At 46.2% G+C, this 18,434-nt stretch overlaps 1 protein-coding gene across 1 annotated transcript in view; it reads right to left on the bottom strand.

The window, feature by feature from the left end:
* Positions 1 to 15,017, bottom strand: part of gsg1l (gsg1 like) — a 40,319-nt gene extending 25,302 nt beyond the window's left edge. The window contains exons 1-2 of the mRNA XM_036942102.2: positions 14,561 to 15,017; positions 4,718 to 4,765 (exon numbers count right to left, since the gene is read on the bottom strand). Of these exons, the coding sequence (XP_036797997.2) occupies positions 4,718 to 4,765; positions 14,561 to 14,849 (337 nt within the window). The 5' untranslated portion in view covers positions 14,850 to 15,017. The remainder of the gene's footprint in view (positions 1 to 4,717; positions 4,766 to 14,560) is intronic.
* Between the last annotated feature and the right edge of the window lie 3,417 nt (positions 15,018 to 18,434).

The raw sequence follows: 18,434 nt of genomic DNA, 5'->3' as shown, positions 1-18,434 counted from the left end.
CAACTGGGTGCCAGCGGGCCAACACCTCTGAGTCTCTAGGGTTCCCCAACTGGGTGCCAGCGGGCCAACACCTCTGAGTCTCTAGGGTTCCCCAACTGGGTGCCAGTGGGCCAACACCTCTGAGTCTCTAGGGTTCCCCAACTGGAGGACAGCAGGCCAACACCTCTGAGTCTCTAGTGTTCCCCAACTGGGTGCCAGCGGGCCAACACCTCTGAGTCTCTAGGGTTCCCCAACTGGGTGCCAGCGGGCCAACACCTCTGAGTCTCTAGGGTTCCCCAACTGGGTGCCAGCGGGCCAATCTGGACCTCCAGTAAAATGACCCCCCCCCCCCCAATTTTTTTATTTTTTATTAATATTTTGTTAATTTAAAAAATATATATATCGGACCGGAGATGCAAAAACTCCCAAATGCAATGTCCCAAGAAGGAAGTTACCTCACCTAAATAATGCAAAAGTTACATTTTAACTTCATTCATGAGGAGAGAGGATGCAGGAGACGGTCAACTAATGAAGCAGGCAGCGGACCATTTAGTGGTGCTGAAACGTAAAGCTGGACCTGCAGCACAACCAATAGGAGGTGAACAGCGCCTGGTGCTGAAACGTAAAGCTGGACCTGCAGCACAACCAATAGGAGGTGAACAGCACCTGGTGCTGAAACGTAAAGCTGGACCTGCAGCACAACCAATAGGAGGTGAACAGCACCTGGTGCTGAAACGTAAAGATGCAACCGCAGAGCAACCAATAGGAGGTGAACAGCACCTGGTGCTGAAACGTAAAGCTGCAACCGCAGAGCAACCAATAGGAGGTGAACAGCACCTGGTGCTGAAACGTAAAGCTGGACCTGCAGCACAACCAATAGGAGGTGAACAGCGCCTGGTGCTGAAACGTAAAGCTGGACCTGCAGCACAACCAATAGGAGGTGAACAGCACCTGGTGCTGAAACGTAAAGCTGGACCTGCAGCACAACCAATAGGAGGTGAACAGTGCCTGGTGCTGAAACGTAAAGATGCAACCGCAGAGCAACCAATAGGAGGTGAACAGCACCTGGTGCTGAAACGTAAAGCTGGACCTGCAGCACAACCAATAGGAGGTGAACAGCACCTGGTGCTGAAACGTAAAGATGGACCTGCAGCACAACCAATAGGAGGTGAACAGCACCTGGTGCTGAAACGTAAAGCTGGACCTGCAGCACAACCAATAGGAGGTGAACAGCGCCTGGTGCTGAAAATATTGCTAACTTGTTATGCAAGTGTTGCCCAGCAACAGATGGAGAAAACCTACACCAGTAGAGTACGTAATTTCAACAATAATATTCATTTTTTTTTGACTTTACAAACAACAAGAGGGCTTAATTTGAGTCTACTTCTTCAGAGCGAAGGCCCATATATAATAACTTAACAGGCTGAGCTAGGCTATGTGGGGGCGAAGGCCCATATAAATAACTTAACTAGCTGAGCTACAACTCAAGCTTCACTCGCAGGCGTAAATCGATCCAAACATTGTCAGCACATAAAAGGCATGTTTCTTTATTCCGTTGTATTCCGCTGAGCATGACACCCAAAAGACACACAAGGACTCGGCACTCCTGATCTCATCCCTGATTTGAATGGTGATGTCTGGAATTCAATCATCTGTTTGAACTGGGGCCTCACCAATCGAGGGTATCGCTTTCTTAGCAAGGGAGGAGAATTCTCCACCTGGGCAGACTGTGAGATGGTCACGTACAGACGTCCTTGGGCAAGTTGGGCAGTCATGATGTAGTCTTCAGATCTGGTGGAGAAGTTGTCCCTCAGCCGCTTGATGATATCTTCCATCAGCTCTGTGACGATGCTGCGGCCTGGTCCCTCCACCTGTCATTTCTTCAGTGTGCTGAAGTCTTCCATCAGCTCTGTGACGATGCTGTGGCCTGGTCCCTCCGCCTGTCGTTTCTTCAGTGTGCTGAAGTCTTCCATCAGCTCTGTGACGATGCTGTGGCCTGGTCCCTCCGCCTGTCGTTTCTTCAGTGTGCTGAAGTCTTCCATCAGCTCTGTGACGATGCTGTGGCCTGGTCCCTCCGCCTGTCGTTTCTTCAGTGTGCTGAAGTCTTCCATCAGCTCTGTGACGATGCTGTGGCCTGGTCCCTCCGCCTGTCGTTTCTTCAGTGTGCTGACGTCTTCCATCAGCTCTGTGACGATGCTGTGGCCTGGTCCCTCCCTCCGCCTGTCGTTTCTTCAGTGTGCTGAAGTCTTCCATCAGCTCTGTGACGATGCTGCGGCCTGGTCCCTCTGCCTGTCGTTTCTTCAGTGTGCTGAAGTCTTCCATCAGCTCTGTGACGATGCTGTGGCCTGGTCCCTCTGCCTGTCGTTTCTTCAGTGTGCTGAAGTCTTCCATCAGCTCTGTGACGATGCTGTGGCCTGGTCCCTCTGCCTGTCGTTTCTTCAGTGTGCTGAAGTCTTCCATCAGCTCTGTGACGATGCTGTGGCCTGGTCCCTCTGCCTGTCGTTTCTTCAGTGTGCTGAAGTCTTCCATCAGCTCTGTGACGATGCTGTGGCCTGGTCCCTCCCTCCGCCTGTCGTTTCTTCAGTGTGCTGAAGTCTTCCATCAGCTCTGTGACGATGCTGCGGCCTGGTCCCTCTGCCTGTCGTTTCTTCAGTGTCCTGAAGTCTTCCATCAGCTCTGTGACGATGCTGTGGCGTGCAGTGAACGCTTCAATTGTTCTGCGTCGGGCCTCTGGGGCGAGAAGGCAACTTTGAAAGTTCCATGCTTAGATTCATAACGACGTCTGAGGTTGAATTATTTTTGCAAACAGAGATATTTCCATTGCAAATAAGACACACTGGCTTGGCATTGTGAAAATATGGAAAGATGAATGCATATCTCTCTGTCTGTTAGGAGATAGTTGGTTAGATGAATGCATATCTCTCTGTCTGTTAGGAGATAGATGGTTAGATGAATGCATATCTCTCTGTCCGTTAGGAGATAGATGGTTAGATGAATGCATATCTCGCTGTCTGTTAGGAGATAGATGGTTAGATTAATGCATATCTCTCTGTCTGTTAGGAGATAGATGGTTAGATGAATGCATATCTCTCTGTCTGTTAGGAGATAGATGGTTAGATGAATGCATATCTCTCTGTCTGTTAGGAGATAGATGGTTAGATGAATGCATATCTCGCTGTCTGTTAGGAGATAGATGGTTAGATGAATGCATATCTCTCTGTCTGTTAGGAGATAGATGGTTAGATGAATGCATATCTCTCTGTCTGTTAGGAGATAGATGGTTAGATGAATGCATATCTCTCTGTCCGTTAGGAGATAGATGGTTAGATGAATGCATATCTCGCTGTCTGTTAGGAGATAGATGGTTAGATGAATGCATATCTCTCTGTCTGTTAGGAGATAGATGGTTAGATGAATGCATATCTCTCTGTCTGTTAGGAGATAGATGGTTAGATGAATGCATATCTCTCTGTCCGTTAGGAGATAGATGGTTAGATGAATGCATATCTCTCTGTCCGTTAGGAGATAGATGGTTAGATTAATGCATATCTCTCTGTCCGTTAGGAGATAGATGGTTAGATGAATGCATATCTCTCTGTCCGTTAGGAGATAGATGGTTAGATGAATGCATATCTCTCTGTCTGTTAGGAGATAGATGGTTAGATGAATGCATATCTCTCTGTCCGTTAGGAGATAGATGGTTAGATTAATGCATATCTCTCTGTCTGTTAGGAGATATATGGTTAGATTAATGCATATCTCTCTGTACATTCCTCCCTTAAACTTCCAATTATCTTTATCCACCGTTCTTTTGATACTTTTTTCAGAGCTACATTTTCTCTTGTTATCAAGCTAATTGTTCTGAAAAATGTTTGTTTTTTTAAACGTTTAAAAGAGTAGTAGGCTACAGTAGGCTACATACACCTGTTTTTCCCCACCAATCAAAGCACAGAGAAATAGACAACAATAATAATTGAATAAAGATATTGGTGATTTTATGAGCGTAATGAGATCGAAACCCCTATAGAAGGCCATTCAGTGGTCCAGCCCACCTTTAACCCCTATAGAAGACCATTCAGTGGTCCAGCCCACCTTTAACCCCTATAGAAGACCATTCAGTGGTCCAGCCCACCTTTAACCCCTATAGAAGACCATTCAGTGGTGAGGCTGCTTCAGTCTGGTCCAGACCACCTTTAACCCCTATAGAAGACCATTCAGTGGTCCAGCCCACCTTTAACCCTTATAGAAGGCCATTCAGTGGTGAGGCTGCTTCAGTCTGGTCCAGACCACCTTTAACCCCTATAGAAGACCATTCAGTGGTGAGGCTGCTTCAGCCTGGTCCAGACCACCTTTAACCCCTATAGAAGACCATTCAGTGGTCCAGCCCACCTTTAACCCCTATAGAAGACCATTCAGTGGTCCAGACCACCTTTAACCCCTATAGAAGACCATTCAGTGGTCCAGCCCACCTTTAACCCCTATAGAAGACCATTCAGTGGTGAGGCTGCTTCAGCCTGGTCCAGACCACCTTTAACCCCTATAGAAGACCATTCAGTGGTGAGGATGCTTCAGCCTGGTCCAGACCACCTTTAACCCCTATAGAAGACCATTCAGTGGTCCAGCCCACCTTTAACCCCTATAGAAGACCATTCAGTGGTGAGGCTGCTTCAGTCTGGTACAGACAAATCCCAGCATACGCACATACACCCTCACACACACATACACCCACATTACTCACCTCTCTCTGAAGCCGGAGCCAGATCAATGAAGCTACGACACTTCTCACCTGAGAGAAAGATAGAGACAGGGAGAGAGAGAGAGAGAGAGAGAGAGGGAAGGAGGGTGGGAGGGAGAGAGAGAGAGAGAGAGAGAGAGAGAGAGAGAGAGAGAGAGAGAGAGAGAGAGAGAGAGAGAGAGAGAGAGAGAGAGAGAGAGAGGGAGAGGGAGAGAGAAAGAGGGGGGGGGGTACAAGGGCTTTAATATCTGTTAACATAAAGAATTTAAACTAATTAAAACCTAAAACTGACCCGACCAACACTACACCTCTCTCTTAGGATTTTATTCTCCATAGACAACATAACCCAGGATGTGACTCTCCATAGACAACAGAACCCAGGATGTGACTCTCCATAGACAGTACACAACACAGTAAAGAGGTTAAATATTAAAAGGCTAGGATTCTATCTGGATGTGTTTTGTCAGCTATGTACCATTTTAAAGGCAATGTTCCTGCTCTTCCCCGGAGCCCCGCATTCACAGTAAACGCTGCATGTGTCGACTCCATCTGGAGTTTATTTTAAATGGAGCGAAGCTGACAAAGCGCGATGGAATTGAATCCCAGACCTTATTCTCCATAGACAACAGAACAGAGTAATTCCTTTTAAATGGCACGAAGCTGACAAAGCACAATGGGATTAAATCCCAGGCCTTATTCTCCCTTGACAAATCAACATAGTACATAATGATAAGACTAAGCAAACACTTGTGGAGGACAAAGCCTAGGACAGATTGTTTTGGGGAGTCTGCCAGAATAGTTTCAATTCAGAGTTTTAAAGAACTTTTTGAAGAAAGGGATATTGTTAACGACAAAGAGAGCAGCTGGAATTAAATCTGGATGAATGGGACTGGATGAAAAACACTGAATTTCAGACTGGAAAAGTGTGTGTGTGTGTGAGAGAGAGAGAGAGAGAGTCACACACCCACACACTGGATGCAACAAGGTTCACTTTCAAAGGCCGCCTCTGATTCTGCTCTTTTTGTCTTTTCTCTCTCTCTCTGTCTCTCTCTCTCTCTCTCTCTCTGTCTCTCTCTCTCTCTCTCTCTCTCTCTCTCTCTCTCTCTCTCTCTCAATCTCTCTCTCTCTCTCTCTCTCTCTCTCAATCTCTCTCTCTCTCTCTCTCTCTCTCCCTCCCACCCTCCTTCCCTCTCTCTCTCTCTCTCTCTCTCTCTCTCTCTCTCTCTCTCTCAAACTCTCTCTCTCTCTCTCTCCCTCTCTGAGCTGATCCTGGACCTGTCTAAAGGTAACTTCTACAACTATAGTATCTTGTAAACATGTCTGGAAGTTAATCACTAATGGAACAGGTTGATGTGATGGACCGAGCTCGTTATGGGTTCATTAGTTAATTGATGGTCGTTGTGGGTTAATTAGTTAATTGATGGTTGTTATGGAGGTTCATTAGTTAATTGATGGTCGTTATGGAGGTTCATTAGTTAATTGATGGTCGTTATGGGTTCATTAGTTAATTGATGGTCGTTATGGAGGTTAATTAGTTAATTGATGGTCGTTATGGGTTCATTAGTTAATTGATGGTCGTTATGGGTTCATTAGTTAATTGATGGTCGTTATGTAGGATCGTTAAATGGTAACAGCTCTGTCTGTCATCCCTGTAGGATGTGATCGTTCCTCACTCTCTCAATGGGCGCACACACACAGGACCTGGCACAGTTACCACATAACCACATAACCAACGGTTAATGATGACGACCGTCGTGAAAATAAACAGCCATCACAGTTACCATATAACCACATAACCAACGGTTAAGGATGACGACCGTCGTGAAAATAAACAGCCATCACAGTTACCATATAACCACATAACCAACGGTTAGGGATGACGACCGTTAAATAAACAGCCATCACAGTTACCACATCACCACATAACCAGCGGTTAGGATGACGACCGTTAAATAAACAGCCATCACAGTTACCATATAACCACATAACCAACGGTTAGGATGACGACCGTTAAATAAACAGCCATCACAGTTACCATATAACCACATAACCAACGGTTAAGGATGACGACCGTTAAATAAACAGCCATCACAGTTACCATATACCCACATAACCAACGGTTAAGGATGACGACCGTTAAATAAACAGCCATCACAGTTACCATATAACCACATAACCAACGGTTAAGGATGACGACCGTTAAATAAACAGCCATCACAGTTACCATATAACCACATAACCAACGGTTAAGGATGACGACCGTTAAATAAACAGCCATCACAGTTACCATATAACCACATAACCAACGGTTAAGGATGACGACCGTTAAATAAACAGCCATCACAGTTACCATATAACCACATAACCAACGGTTAAGGATGACGACCGTTAAATAAACAGCCATCACAGTTTTTTGTGGAACGAACAGCTGACTGGAGACGGGATGGTAGATTTGTGCTACTTCCTGTCCTCACTGATCTGATACTGACTACACTATCTTGCTACTTCCTGTCCTCACTGATCTGATATTGACTACAATATATAGCTACTTCCTGTCCTCACTGATCTGATATTGACTACATTATCTAGCTACTTCCCTCTCCTCACTGATCTGATCTGATACTGACTACACTATCTAGCTACTCCCCTCTACTCACTGATCTGATCTGATACTGACTACACTATCTAGCTATTTCCTATCCTCACTGATCTGATCTGATACTGACTACACTATCTAGCTACTCCCCTCTCCTCACTGATCTGATCTGATACTGACTACACTATCTAGCTACTTCCTCTCCTCACCGATCTGATACTGACTACACTATCTAGCTACTTCCCTCTCCTCACATACCTGATATTGACTACACTATCTAGCTACTTCCTCTCCTCTCCTCACTGATCTGATCTGATATTGACTACACTATCTAGCTACTTCCCTCTCCTTACTGATCTGATATTGACTACATTATCTAGCTACTTCCTCTCCTCACTTACCTGATATTGACTACACTATCTAGCTACTTCCTCTCCTCACTGATCTGATCTGATATTGACTACACTATCTAGCTACTTCCCTCTCCTCACTGACCTGATATTGACTACACTATCTAGCTACTTCCTATCCTCACTGACCTGATATTGACTATACTATCTAGCTACTTCCTCTCCTCACTGATCTGATCTGATATTGATTACACTATCTAGCTACTTCCCTCTCCTTACTGATCTGATATTGACTACACTATCTAGCTACTTCCCTCTCCTTACTGATCTGATATTCACTACATTATCTAGCTACTTCCCTCTCCTCAGTTACCTGATATTGACTACACTATCTAGCTACTTCCCTCTCCTTACTGATCTGATATTGACTACATTATCTAGCTACTTCCATCTCCTCACTTACCTGATATTGACTACATTATCTAGCTACTTCCCTCTCCTCACTTACCTGATATTGACTACACTATCTAGCTACTTCCCTCTCCTTACTGATCTGATATTGACTACACTATCTAGCTACTTCCCTCTCCTTACTGATCTGATATCGACTACATTATCTAGCTACTTCCATCTCCTCACTTATCTGATATTGACTACATTATCTAGCTACTTCCATCTCCTCACTTATCTGATATTGACTACATTATCTAGCTACTTCCCTCTCCTCACTGATCTGATCTGATATTGACTACACTATCTAGCTACTTCCCTCTCCTTACTGATCTGATATTGACTACATTATCTAGCTCCTTCCCTCTCCTTACTGATCTGATATTGACTACACTATCTAGCTACTTCCCTCTCCTTACTGATCTGATATTGACTACACTATCTAGCTACTTTCCTGTCCTCACTGATCTGATCTGATATTGACTACACTATCTAGCTACTTCCCTCTCCTCACTGATCTGATATTGACTACACTATCTAGCTACTTCCCTCTCCTTACTGATCTGATATTGACTACACTATCTAGCTACTTCCTCTCCTCACTTACCTGATATTGACTACATTATCTAGCTCCTTCCCTCTCCTTACTGATCTGATATTGACTACACTATCTAGCTACTTCCCTCTCCTCACTGACCTGATCTGATATTGACTACACTATCTAGCTACTTCCCTCTCCTCACTGACCTGATCTGATATTGACTACACTATCTAGCTACTTCCCTCTCCTCACTGACCTGATCTGATATTGACTACACTATCTAGCTACTTCCCTCTCCTCACTGACCTGATCTGATATTGACTACACTATCTAGCTACTTCCCTCTCCTCACTGACCTGATCTGATATTGACTACACTATCTAGCTACTTCCCTCTCCTCACTGACCTGATCTGATATTGACTACACTATCTAGCTACTTCCCTCTCCTCACTGACCTGATCTGATATTGACTACACTATCTAGCTACTTCCCTCTCCTCACTGACCTGATCTGATATTGACTTCACTATCTAGCTACTTCCCTCTCCTCACTGACCTGATCTGATATTGACTACACTATCTAGCTACCTCCCTCTCCTCACTGACCTGATCTGATATTGACTACACTATCTAGCTACCTCCCTCTCCTCACTGACCTGATCTGATATTGACTACACTATCTAGCTATCTCCCTCTCCTCACTGACCTGATCTGATATTGACTACACTATCTAGCTACTTCCCTCTCCTTACTGATCTGATATTGACTACACTATCTAGCTACTTCCCTCTCCTCACTGACCTGATCTGATATTGACTACACTATCTAGCTACTTCCCTCTCCTTACTGATCTGATATTGACTACACTATCTAGCTACTTCCCTCTCCTCACTTACCTGATATTGACTACACTATCTAGCTACTTCCCTCTCCTCACTGACCTGATCTGATATTGACTACACTATCTAGCTACCTCCCTCTCCTTACTGATCTGATCTGATATTGACTACACTATCTAGCTACTTCCCTGTCCTCACTTACCTGATATTGACTACAATATCTAATATCTAACACACACACACACACACACACACACACACACACACACACACACACACACACACACACACACACACACACACACACACACACACACAAAGCACACACACACACACACACACACACACACACACAAAGCACACACAAAGCACACACAAAGCACACACACACACACACACACACACAAAGCACAATGCACAAACACACACACAAAGACGCATACATACACACCCTGCCTGCTTGCCTGGCAGATAACATAGGACAGCTGTGTTGAGGTACGAGGTAATGCCAGCCTACCAGCCCAGAGAATGGTGAGAACACTGGGTTCCCACTAAATGGCCTAGCTACAAAGTCCAAATGGTTTGTACCCTCAAAAATTATAAAAAACATTAATAAGCTTTTTGGTCTTAATTTAAAGTTAGGGATAGGCATAAGGTTAGCAGAGTGGTTAGGGTTAGGCATAAGGTTAGCAGAGTGGTTAGGGTTAGGCATAAGGTTAGCAGAGTGGTTAGGGTTAGGCATAAGGTTAGCAGAGTGGTTAGGGTCAGGGTTAGGCAAAAGGTTAGCAGAGTGGTTAGGGTCGGGGTTAGGCATAAGGTTAGCAGAGTGGTTAGGGTCGGGGTTAGGCATAAGGTTAGCAGAGTGGTTAGGGTCAGGGTTAGGCAAAAGGTTAGCAGAGTGGTTAGGGTCGGGGTTAGGCATAAGGTTAGCAGAGTGGTTAAGGTCGGGGTTAGGCATAAGGTTAGCAGAGTGGTTATGGTCAGGGTTAAGGCATAAGGTTAGCAGTGTGGTTATGGTCAGGGTTAAGGCATAAGGTTAGCAGTGTGGTTAGGGTCGGGGTTAGGCATAAGGTTAGCAGAGTGGTTAGGGTCGGGGTTAGGCATAAGGTTAGCAGAGTGGTTATGGTCAGGGTTAAGGCATAAGGTTAGCAGTGTGGTTAGGGTCAGGGTTAGGCATAAGGTTAGCAGAGTGGTTAGGGTCGGGGTTAGGCATAAGGTTAGCAGAGTGGTTATGGTCAGGGTTAAGGCATAAGGTTAGCAGTGTGGTTAGGGTCAGGGTTAGGCATAAGGTTAGCAGAGTGGTTATGGTCAGGGTTAGGCATAAGGTTAGCAGAGTGGTTATGGTTAGGGTCGGGGTTAGGCATAAGGTTAGTAATGTGGTTATGGTCGGGGTTAAGGCTTGGGTTAGGTTAGCAGTGTGGTTATGGTTAGGGTTAAGGCTTGGGTTAGGTTTGAAACAATTAGAAGGACTTGGCCAGATAGTGCTCACAAGGATACATTGGCTTCCACAGCTCCCATAAAGCTCTGCCTGTGAGTGTGTGTGTGTGTGTGTGTGTGTGTGTGTGTGTGTGTGTGTGTGTGTGTGTGTGTGTGTGTGTGTGTGTGTGTCTCTCTCTCTCTCTTTGTCTCTGTCTCTCTCTCTCTCTCTCTCTCTCTGTCTCTCTCTCTGTCTCTCTCTCTGTCTCTCTCTCTCTCTCTCTCTCTCTCTCTCTCTCTCTCTCTCTGTCTCTGTCTCTCTCTCTCTCTCTCTGTCTCTCTCTCTGTCTCTCTCTCTCTCTCTCTCTCTCTCTCTCTCTCTCTCTCTCTCTCTGAGAAACGTATATTCTGAGGCCACCTTTATTGTAGCTGGGGACTTTAATAAAGGAAATCTGAGAAACAAAACGCAGAAATTATATCAACACATCTTCTGTGCTACATGTGCAACACCAACTCTTGACCATTGCTACTCTCCGTTCTGGGATGGCTACAAGACCCTCCCCCTGCCCTCCCTTTGGCAAATCAGATCATACCTCCGTTCTGGGGTGGCTACAAGACCCTCCCCCACCCTCTCTATGGCAAATCAGATCATACCTCCGTTCTGGGGTGGCTACACGACCCTCCCCCCGCCCTCTCTATTGCAAATCAGATCATACCTCCATTCTGCTGCTTCCCTCATATAAGCAGAAACTCAAACAGGAAGTTACCATGGTAAGGACTGTTCAACGTTGGTCTGACCAATCGGAATCTATGCTTCAACATTGTTTTGATCATCAGAGGCTGGGAAATGTTCCGGGGTCGCCTCTGAAAATAGTATCGACGTCTACACTGTCTCGGTGACTGAATTCATCAGGAAGTGTATAGAGGATGTTGTTCGCACTGTCGCGATTAGATTAGGCAGCATTTGTGCAAAACTGAAAGCGCGAACCACCACATTTAACCACGGCAAGGTGACTAGGAACGTGAACGTGTACAAACAGACCAGCTATGACCCCCTGTAAGACAATAGAAGAGGCAAAATGACAGTACAGGGACAAAGTGGAGTCGCAATTCAACGGCTCAGACACAATACGTATGTGGCCGAGATCCCAGACAATCACAGATTATAAAGGGAAAGACAACCACGATGCGGAACCATTGTTTCTTTACCCAAGAAAGCGAAGGTAACTGAACTAAATGACTATCGCCCTTCTGTCATCATGAAGTACTTTGAGAGACTAGTTATGGATCATATCACCTCCACCTTACCTGGCATCCTAGACCCACTACAATTCGCAATACCGCCCCAACAGATCCATGGACAACGCAATCAACATTGCATTGCACACTGCCCTATCCCACCTGGACAAGAGAAATACCTATGTAAGAAATCTGTTCATCAACTACAGGTCAGTCTTCCAACACCATAGTGCTCCTCCAAGCTCATCACTAAACTCAGGGCCCTGGGTCTGAACCCTTCCCTGTGCAACTGGGTCCTGGACTTCCTGACGGGCCGACCCCCAGGTGGTGAAGGTAGACAACAACACCTCCACTACGCTGATCCTCAACATGGGCGCCCCACAGGGGTGCGTGCTCAGCCCCCTCCCGTGCTCCCTGTTCACCCACGACTTCATGGCCACGCACGTCTCCAACTCAATCATCAAGTTTGTTGACGACACTATAGTGGTAGACCTGATTACCAATAGCGATGACACAATCTACGGGGAGGAGGTGAGAGCCCTGGCAGAGTGGTGCCAACAAAATAACCTCTACCTCAACATCAACCAAACGAAGGGGCTGATCGTGAACTACAGGAGACAGCAGAGAGAGCACTCCCCCGTCCACATTGACGGGCTGCAGTGGAGAGGGTGAAAAACGTCATATTACTCAGCATGCACATCACTGTCAACCGAAATGGTCTCTTCACACAGATAATAGGCTCAACAGCACTTCTTCAACCACAGAAGGCTAAATAAATTAGTTTTGGGCCCTAAGACCCTCACAAATGTATATATATGCACCATTGAGAGCATTCTGTCAGGCTGTGTCATCACGTAGTACGGCAATAGCATCGTCCGCAACCTCAGAGCTCTCCAGAGGGTGGTGCGGTCAGCCCAACACATCATTGGGGAAACACTGACAGCCCTCCAGAACACCTACACCACCTTGTGTCACAGGGAGGCCAAGAAGATCATCAAGGACCTCAGCCAACCGAGCCAACCCGCTACCATCTAGTAGTAGTAAAAAAAAAATGACAGAGCTGAGATTGAAAACAGCTTCTATACCATCAGACTGTTAAACATTCACCGCTAGCCGGTCTCCTCCGAGTACCCCAGCACTGAACCGTAGTCACTGTTTCTATCCGGTCTCCTCCGAGTACCCTGCGCTGAACCGTAGTCACTGTTTCTATCCGGTCTCCTCCGAGTACCCTGCGCTGAACCGTAGTCACTGTTTCTAGCCGGTCTCCTCCGAGTACCCTGCGCTGAACCGTAGTCACCGTTTCTAGCCGGTCTCCTCCGAGTACCCTGCGCTGAACCGTAGTCACCGTTTCTAGCCGGCTACCACCCGTTACTCTACCCTGCACCTTAGAAACTGCTTTGCCCTATGTATACAGAGTCACTGAACACAGGTCACGTTAGTCATGTTTACATACGGCTATACCTACTTCATATGAACTGTGTTCCTGTCTTAGACACCGTTTGTATATAATGGTGTGTATCGACAGTATGGACAGTATGTGAATAGAAACGGTGTTTGATCTGCAGTGTATTTCTAGCCTCAACAGTGCAGTGATAATACCTAGCAATACAAAACGACATCATCAAAAAAGTAATAAAACAAAGAAATTAAATACATATTCAAGACCCTGTCATTGCTCAGTCTGACATTTTTCGTAATTTCTTTATTTTTACTTTGTGGATTAAGTGCCTGTTGTTCTGTATCGCTTGGTATTACTGCACCGTTGGAGCTAGAAACACAAGCAATTTCTCTGCACCTGTGATACCATCTGCTCATCTGTGTATGTACCAATACACTTTAATTCGATTTCTGAGTCTGAGAGTAAACCTGTTGTTGAAGTGAACGATTAGCTCATATGAGTTACGTACCGCGGGAGATATTGACGAGAGAGTGTGTGCAGCATCCAATACACGTCGCAGATCAATCAATGTGAGAATGTTCAGCCTACGTATCACTGTTAATTCAGTAAAGTCCGATATTAACTAATAACTGTCTGATTGAGTTCTGGTCGTAATATTCTAAACGTAGCCTATAGAAGACAGTAAACAGCAGATGTTCCGTTTCACTGTCAGCGCACTTTGTTAAGACGATTTATCATACCAACATCCTTTTATTATTATTTAATGAACCTACTTATTGAAACGTTTTGAGATTATTCCTGCAACGTGCAACAGTTGAGATAAGAGCTCGCGTTACATACTACCGTTTACATCCCATTGGATCCTGTTGCATATGACAAATAAACTTAGATTTTAGTTGTGATTTCAACCCATTTATCCGATTTCCCGAGACCATTAGTCAACATTCAACCGGATGTAAATAGTTCTAATGACTCATTATGAGCGCGTCTAACTAACAGAAACGTTATCATCTCACCTGGACCGTGAATGTTCTCCTCGCAGGAGTACCAGATCCCGGTGTGGAAACGGCGGAACAGAAAGCGATCGTCTCCGGTCTCCCAGCTGTAGTGGACCTTGCTCTGGTCTGTCTCGTTCGTGCCGTTGTCGATGCAGTTGTGCCGCCGCTGCTTGCTGCAGTTGGGCTTGGGGACGCGCTGAGTGCCCTCGCACCAGTACGTCGTAATGAACGCGGTGGTGGAAAAAAACAGCGCGACCAGGTTGAGTCCAACCGAGAGCAGAGCGCGGCATTTCCGCGTGGTCTTCATAGTCTTCCGCGCACTGGGTGCGGAGAAACTGTTGCACAGCGGCGCTAAAAGTTCATAAATGACAGACGGCGGGGTTGGGTAATGGGAGAACGAAACAAAACATTGCCGAGGGAAGGGACGGAGGCGTGCAGAGGAGAGGAGAGCGCACGAAACTATTCCCCTAGCAGTCTACTCCAACGGCACCCAGTCTGTAAACGATGCTCCGAGAAGATAGACGCATCTGGGAAGGTAGATGGTTGGGTTCCCCGTCATGTTATCGTCTTTCTATCTGCGTCGGACTGTGACATCTTTGGCTCGTGTGGAGGAAAAGACCATGCCCAAGGTGTGACGTGGCTACAGTGAAATGCTCAGCCAGGCTGATCAGCTTTAATAGTGAAACCCAGTCACTGCTGGCAGGGTGCGAGGCTGGCTCGGTAAGTGGTCTGTCTGTCTGTCTGTCTCTCTCTCTCCCTCTCTCTCTCCCTCTCTCCCTCTCCCTCTCTCCCTCTCCCTCTCTCTCTCCCCCTCTCTCTCTCTCCATCTCTCCCTCTCTCCATATTTCCCTCTCTCCCTCTCTCTCTCTCCCTCTCTCCCTCCCCATCTCTCCCTCTCCCCCTCTCTCCCTCTCCCTCTCTCCCTCTCTCTCTCTCTCCCTCTCTCCATCTCTCCATCTCTCCCTCTCTCCATCTATCCCTCTCACCATCTCTTTCTCTCTCCCTCTCTCATCTCTCCCTCTCTCCCTCTCACCATCTCACCATCTCTCCCTCTCTCCCTCCCTCCATCTCTCCATCTCTCCCTCTCTCCATAAACAATAAAAATTAGCAGTAAACATTACACATACATAAGTTTCAAAACAATAAAGACATTACAAATGTCATATTATATATAGAGAGTGTTGTAACGATCTCCCTCTCTCTCTCTCCAGATGGTTACAGTACATGTTAACTGATAGCAGTGATTGAGTTGCTGTTGTGACTCATGGATCTAATTAGTCATGGTTATGAGATATTGACATACTGTAGTGTTGCTGTCCTGCTAATTCTGCCTCAACCCCTGAACTGAGGTCTGGACCTTAATACTGCAGAGTTGTGTTGCTGCCCTGCTAATCCTGCCTCAATCCCTGAACTGAGGTCTGGACCTTAATACTGCAGAGTTGTGTTGCTGCCCTGCTAATCCTGCCTCAATCCCTGAACTGAGGTCTGGACCTTAATACTGCAGAGTTGTGTTGCTGCCCTGCTAATCCTGCCTCAATCCCTGAACTGAGGTCTGGACCTTAATACTGCAGAGTTGTGTTGCTGCCCTGCTAATCCTGCCTCAATCCCTGAACTGAGGTCTGGACCTTAATACTGCAGAGTTGTGTTGCTGCCCTGCTAATCATGCCTCAACCCCTGAACTGAGGTCTGGACCTTAATACTGCAGAGTTGTGTTGCTGCCCTGCTAATCCTGCCTCAATCCCTGAACTGAGGTCTGGACCTTAATACTGCAGAGTTGTGTTGCTGCCCTGCTAATCATGCCTCAACCCCTGAACTGAGGTCTGGACCTTATTGGCACAGGGTGTGTCTGTGTGTTTCACATCATGTAGGTACTAAGCTTCTGGTAGCTACCCTCTAAATTCACTCCCTCCTTTCCCTCCTTTCTAGTCTGCAGCTTCTTGGCGCAGGCAGTCATGTCTTTGATGTCATTCCTCAAGGTTCCTGGTTTCAGTTTGGCTCAAATTCACTACAATTTGATTCCATTTTTCACAGGCTGTTTATTGTATGATTTTAGGTTTGTGAACATGGAGCCGCTGAAATACCTGTTCTGTATTGTGAAACACTCCACATAAAGCCAGTCTTTCTTTCTTTCTTTCTCTTTCTCTCTCTTTCTCTCTTTCTTTTCTAAAGTGGTTCTCTATTTTTCCTCTCTGCAGTAGTTTATGACCTAAGGTGATGCTCCAAGTGAGAGAACAGGAGAGGGAGATAATGAGAGAGGAGGACAGAGTAGAAGTTGTAAACTAGTGGTGGTGAGAACAGGTTGGGAGGCAGTAAACTATCCATCACCCATCAGACAGACACACACACACACACAAACACACTAACACACTAAAAAACACACGCACATTCACATGCACACACACAAGCACACACACAAGCACACATGCAAGCACACTCACAGGCACACGCAGAGGCACACACGCACACACTCACACACACGCACACACTTTGAGTCGCTCGTTCAAGGGAAAACGAGGCAGAGGGAACACTTCTGTTATCCTGTAGTTGATCAAGGTAACAGGAACGAGACAGAGAAATTACGACGCGGCTGGCGCCCGACTCCCAGGCAGGTGGCAATGTCACCTTTCTGGCTGTCACTCTGAGTAACGCACCCCTCAGTCTCTCCACAATATCACACACACACACACACACACACACACACACACACACACACACACACACACACACACACACACACACACACACACACACACACACACACACACACACACACACGCAAGCACACTCACAGGCATATGCAGAGGCACACACACACGCACACACACACGCACTCACACACACACACACTTACACACACACACACACACCCACACACGCACACACACACAGACATGAATGGCCATGTCACCAAGGAAACACAATGCTTTTAATTGTCTGACATTCAAACACTGAGGTGTGTGTGTGCCGGCACGGAGGCATTTGTGTGAGTGAGTGTGTGTCCAGTAAACTGATTTGACCTTGGCAGAAATGGACTCCAGTCAGTAGATACACCAGTCAGTAAGTAAACCAGTCAGTAGGTAAACCAGTCAGTGGGTAAACCAGTCAGTAGGTAAACCAGTCAGTAGGTAAACCAGTCAGTAAGTAAACCAGTCAGTGGGTAAACCAGTCAGTAGGTAAACCAGTTAGTAGGTAAACCAGTCAGTAGGTAAACCAGTCAGTGGGTAAACCAGTCAGTAGGTAAACCAGTCAGTGGGTAAACCAGTCAGTAGGTAAACCAGTCAGTAGGTAAACCAGTCAGTGGGTAAACCAGTCAGTGGGTAAACCAGTCAGTGGGTAAACTAGTCAGTAAGTAAACCAGTCAGTAAGTAAACCAGTCAGTGGGTAAACCAGTCAGTGGGTAAACCAGTCAGTGGGTAAACCAGTCAGTAAGTAAACCAGTCAGTGGGTAAACCAGTCAGTGGATAAACCAGTCAGTAGGTAAACCAGTCAGTGGATAAACCAGTCAGTGGGTAAACCAGTCAGTAAGTAAACCAGTCAGTGGGTAAACCAGTCAGTGGGTAAACCAGTCAGTAAGTAAACCAGTCAGTAGGTAAACCAGTCAGCGGGTAAACCAGTCAGTAGGTAAACCAGTCAGTAGGTAAACCAGTCAGTAGGTAAACCAGTCAGTGGGTAACCAGTCAGTGGGTAAACCAGTCAGTAAGTAAACCAGTCAGTGGGTAAACCAGTCAGTGGGTAAACCAGTCAGTGGGTAAACCAGTCAGTGGGTAAACCAGTCAGTAAGTAAACCAGTCAGTAGGTAAACCAGTCACTAGGTAAACCAGTCAGTGGGTAAACCAGTGTGGAGGAAGCGATGTGGCCTGGGCCTTACTGAAAACCTCCCGGAGGTCCTGGT

The sequence above is a fragment of the Oncorhynchus mykiss genome, chromosome 13, assembly GCF_057628025.1.
Source record: "Oncorhynchus mykiss isolate SJ-2025 chromosome 13, ASM5762802v1, whole genome shotgun sequence".
Lineage (NCBI taxonomy): Eukaryota > Metazoa > Chordata > Actinopteri > Salmoniformes > Salmonidae > Oncorhynchus > Oncorhynchus mykiss.
Note: the sequence above shows the minus strand (reverse complement) of the source record. Positions and strands in the feature narration are given on the sequence as shown.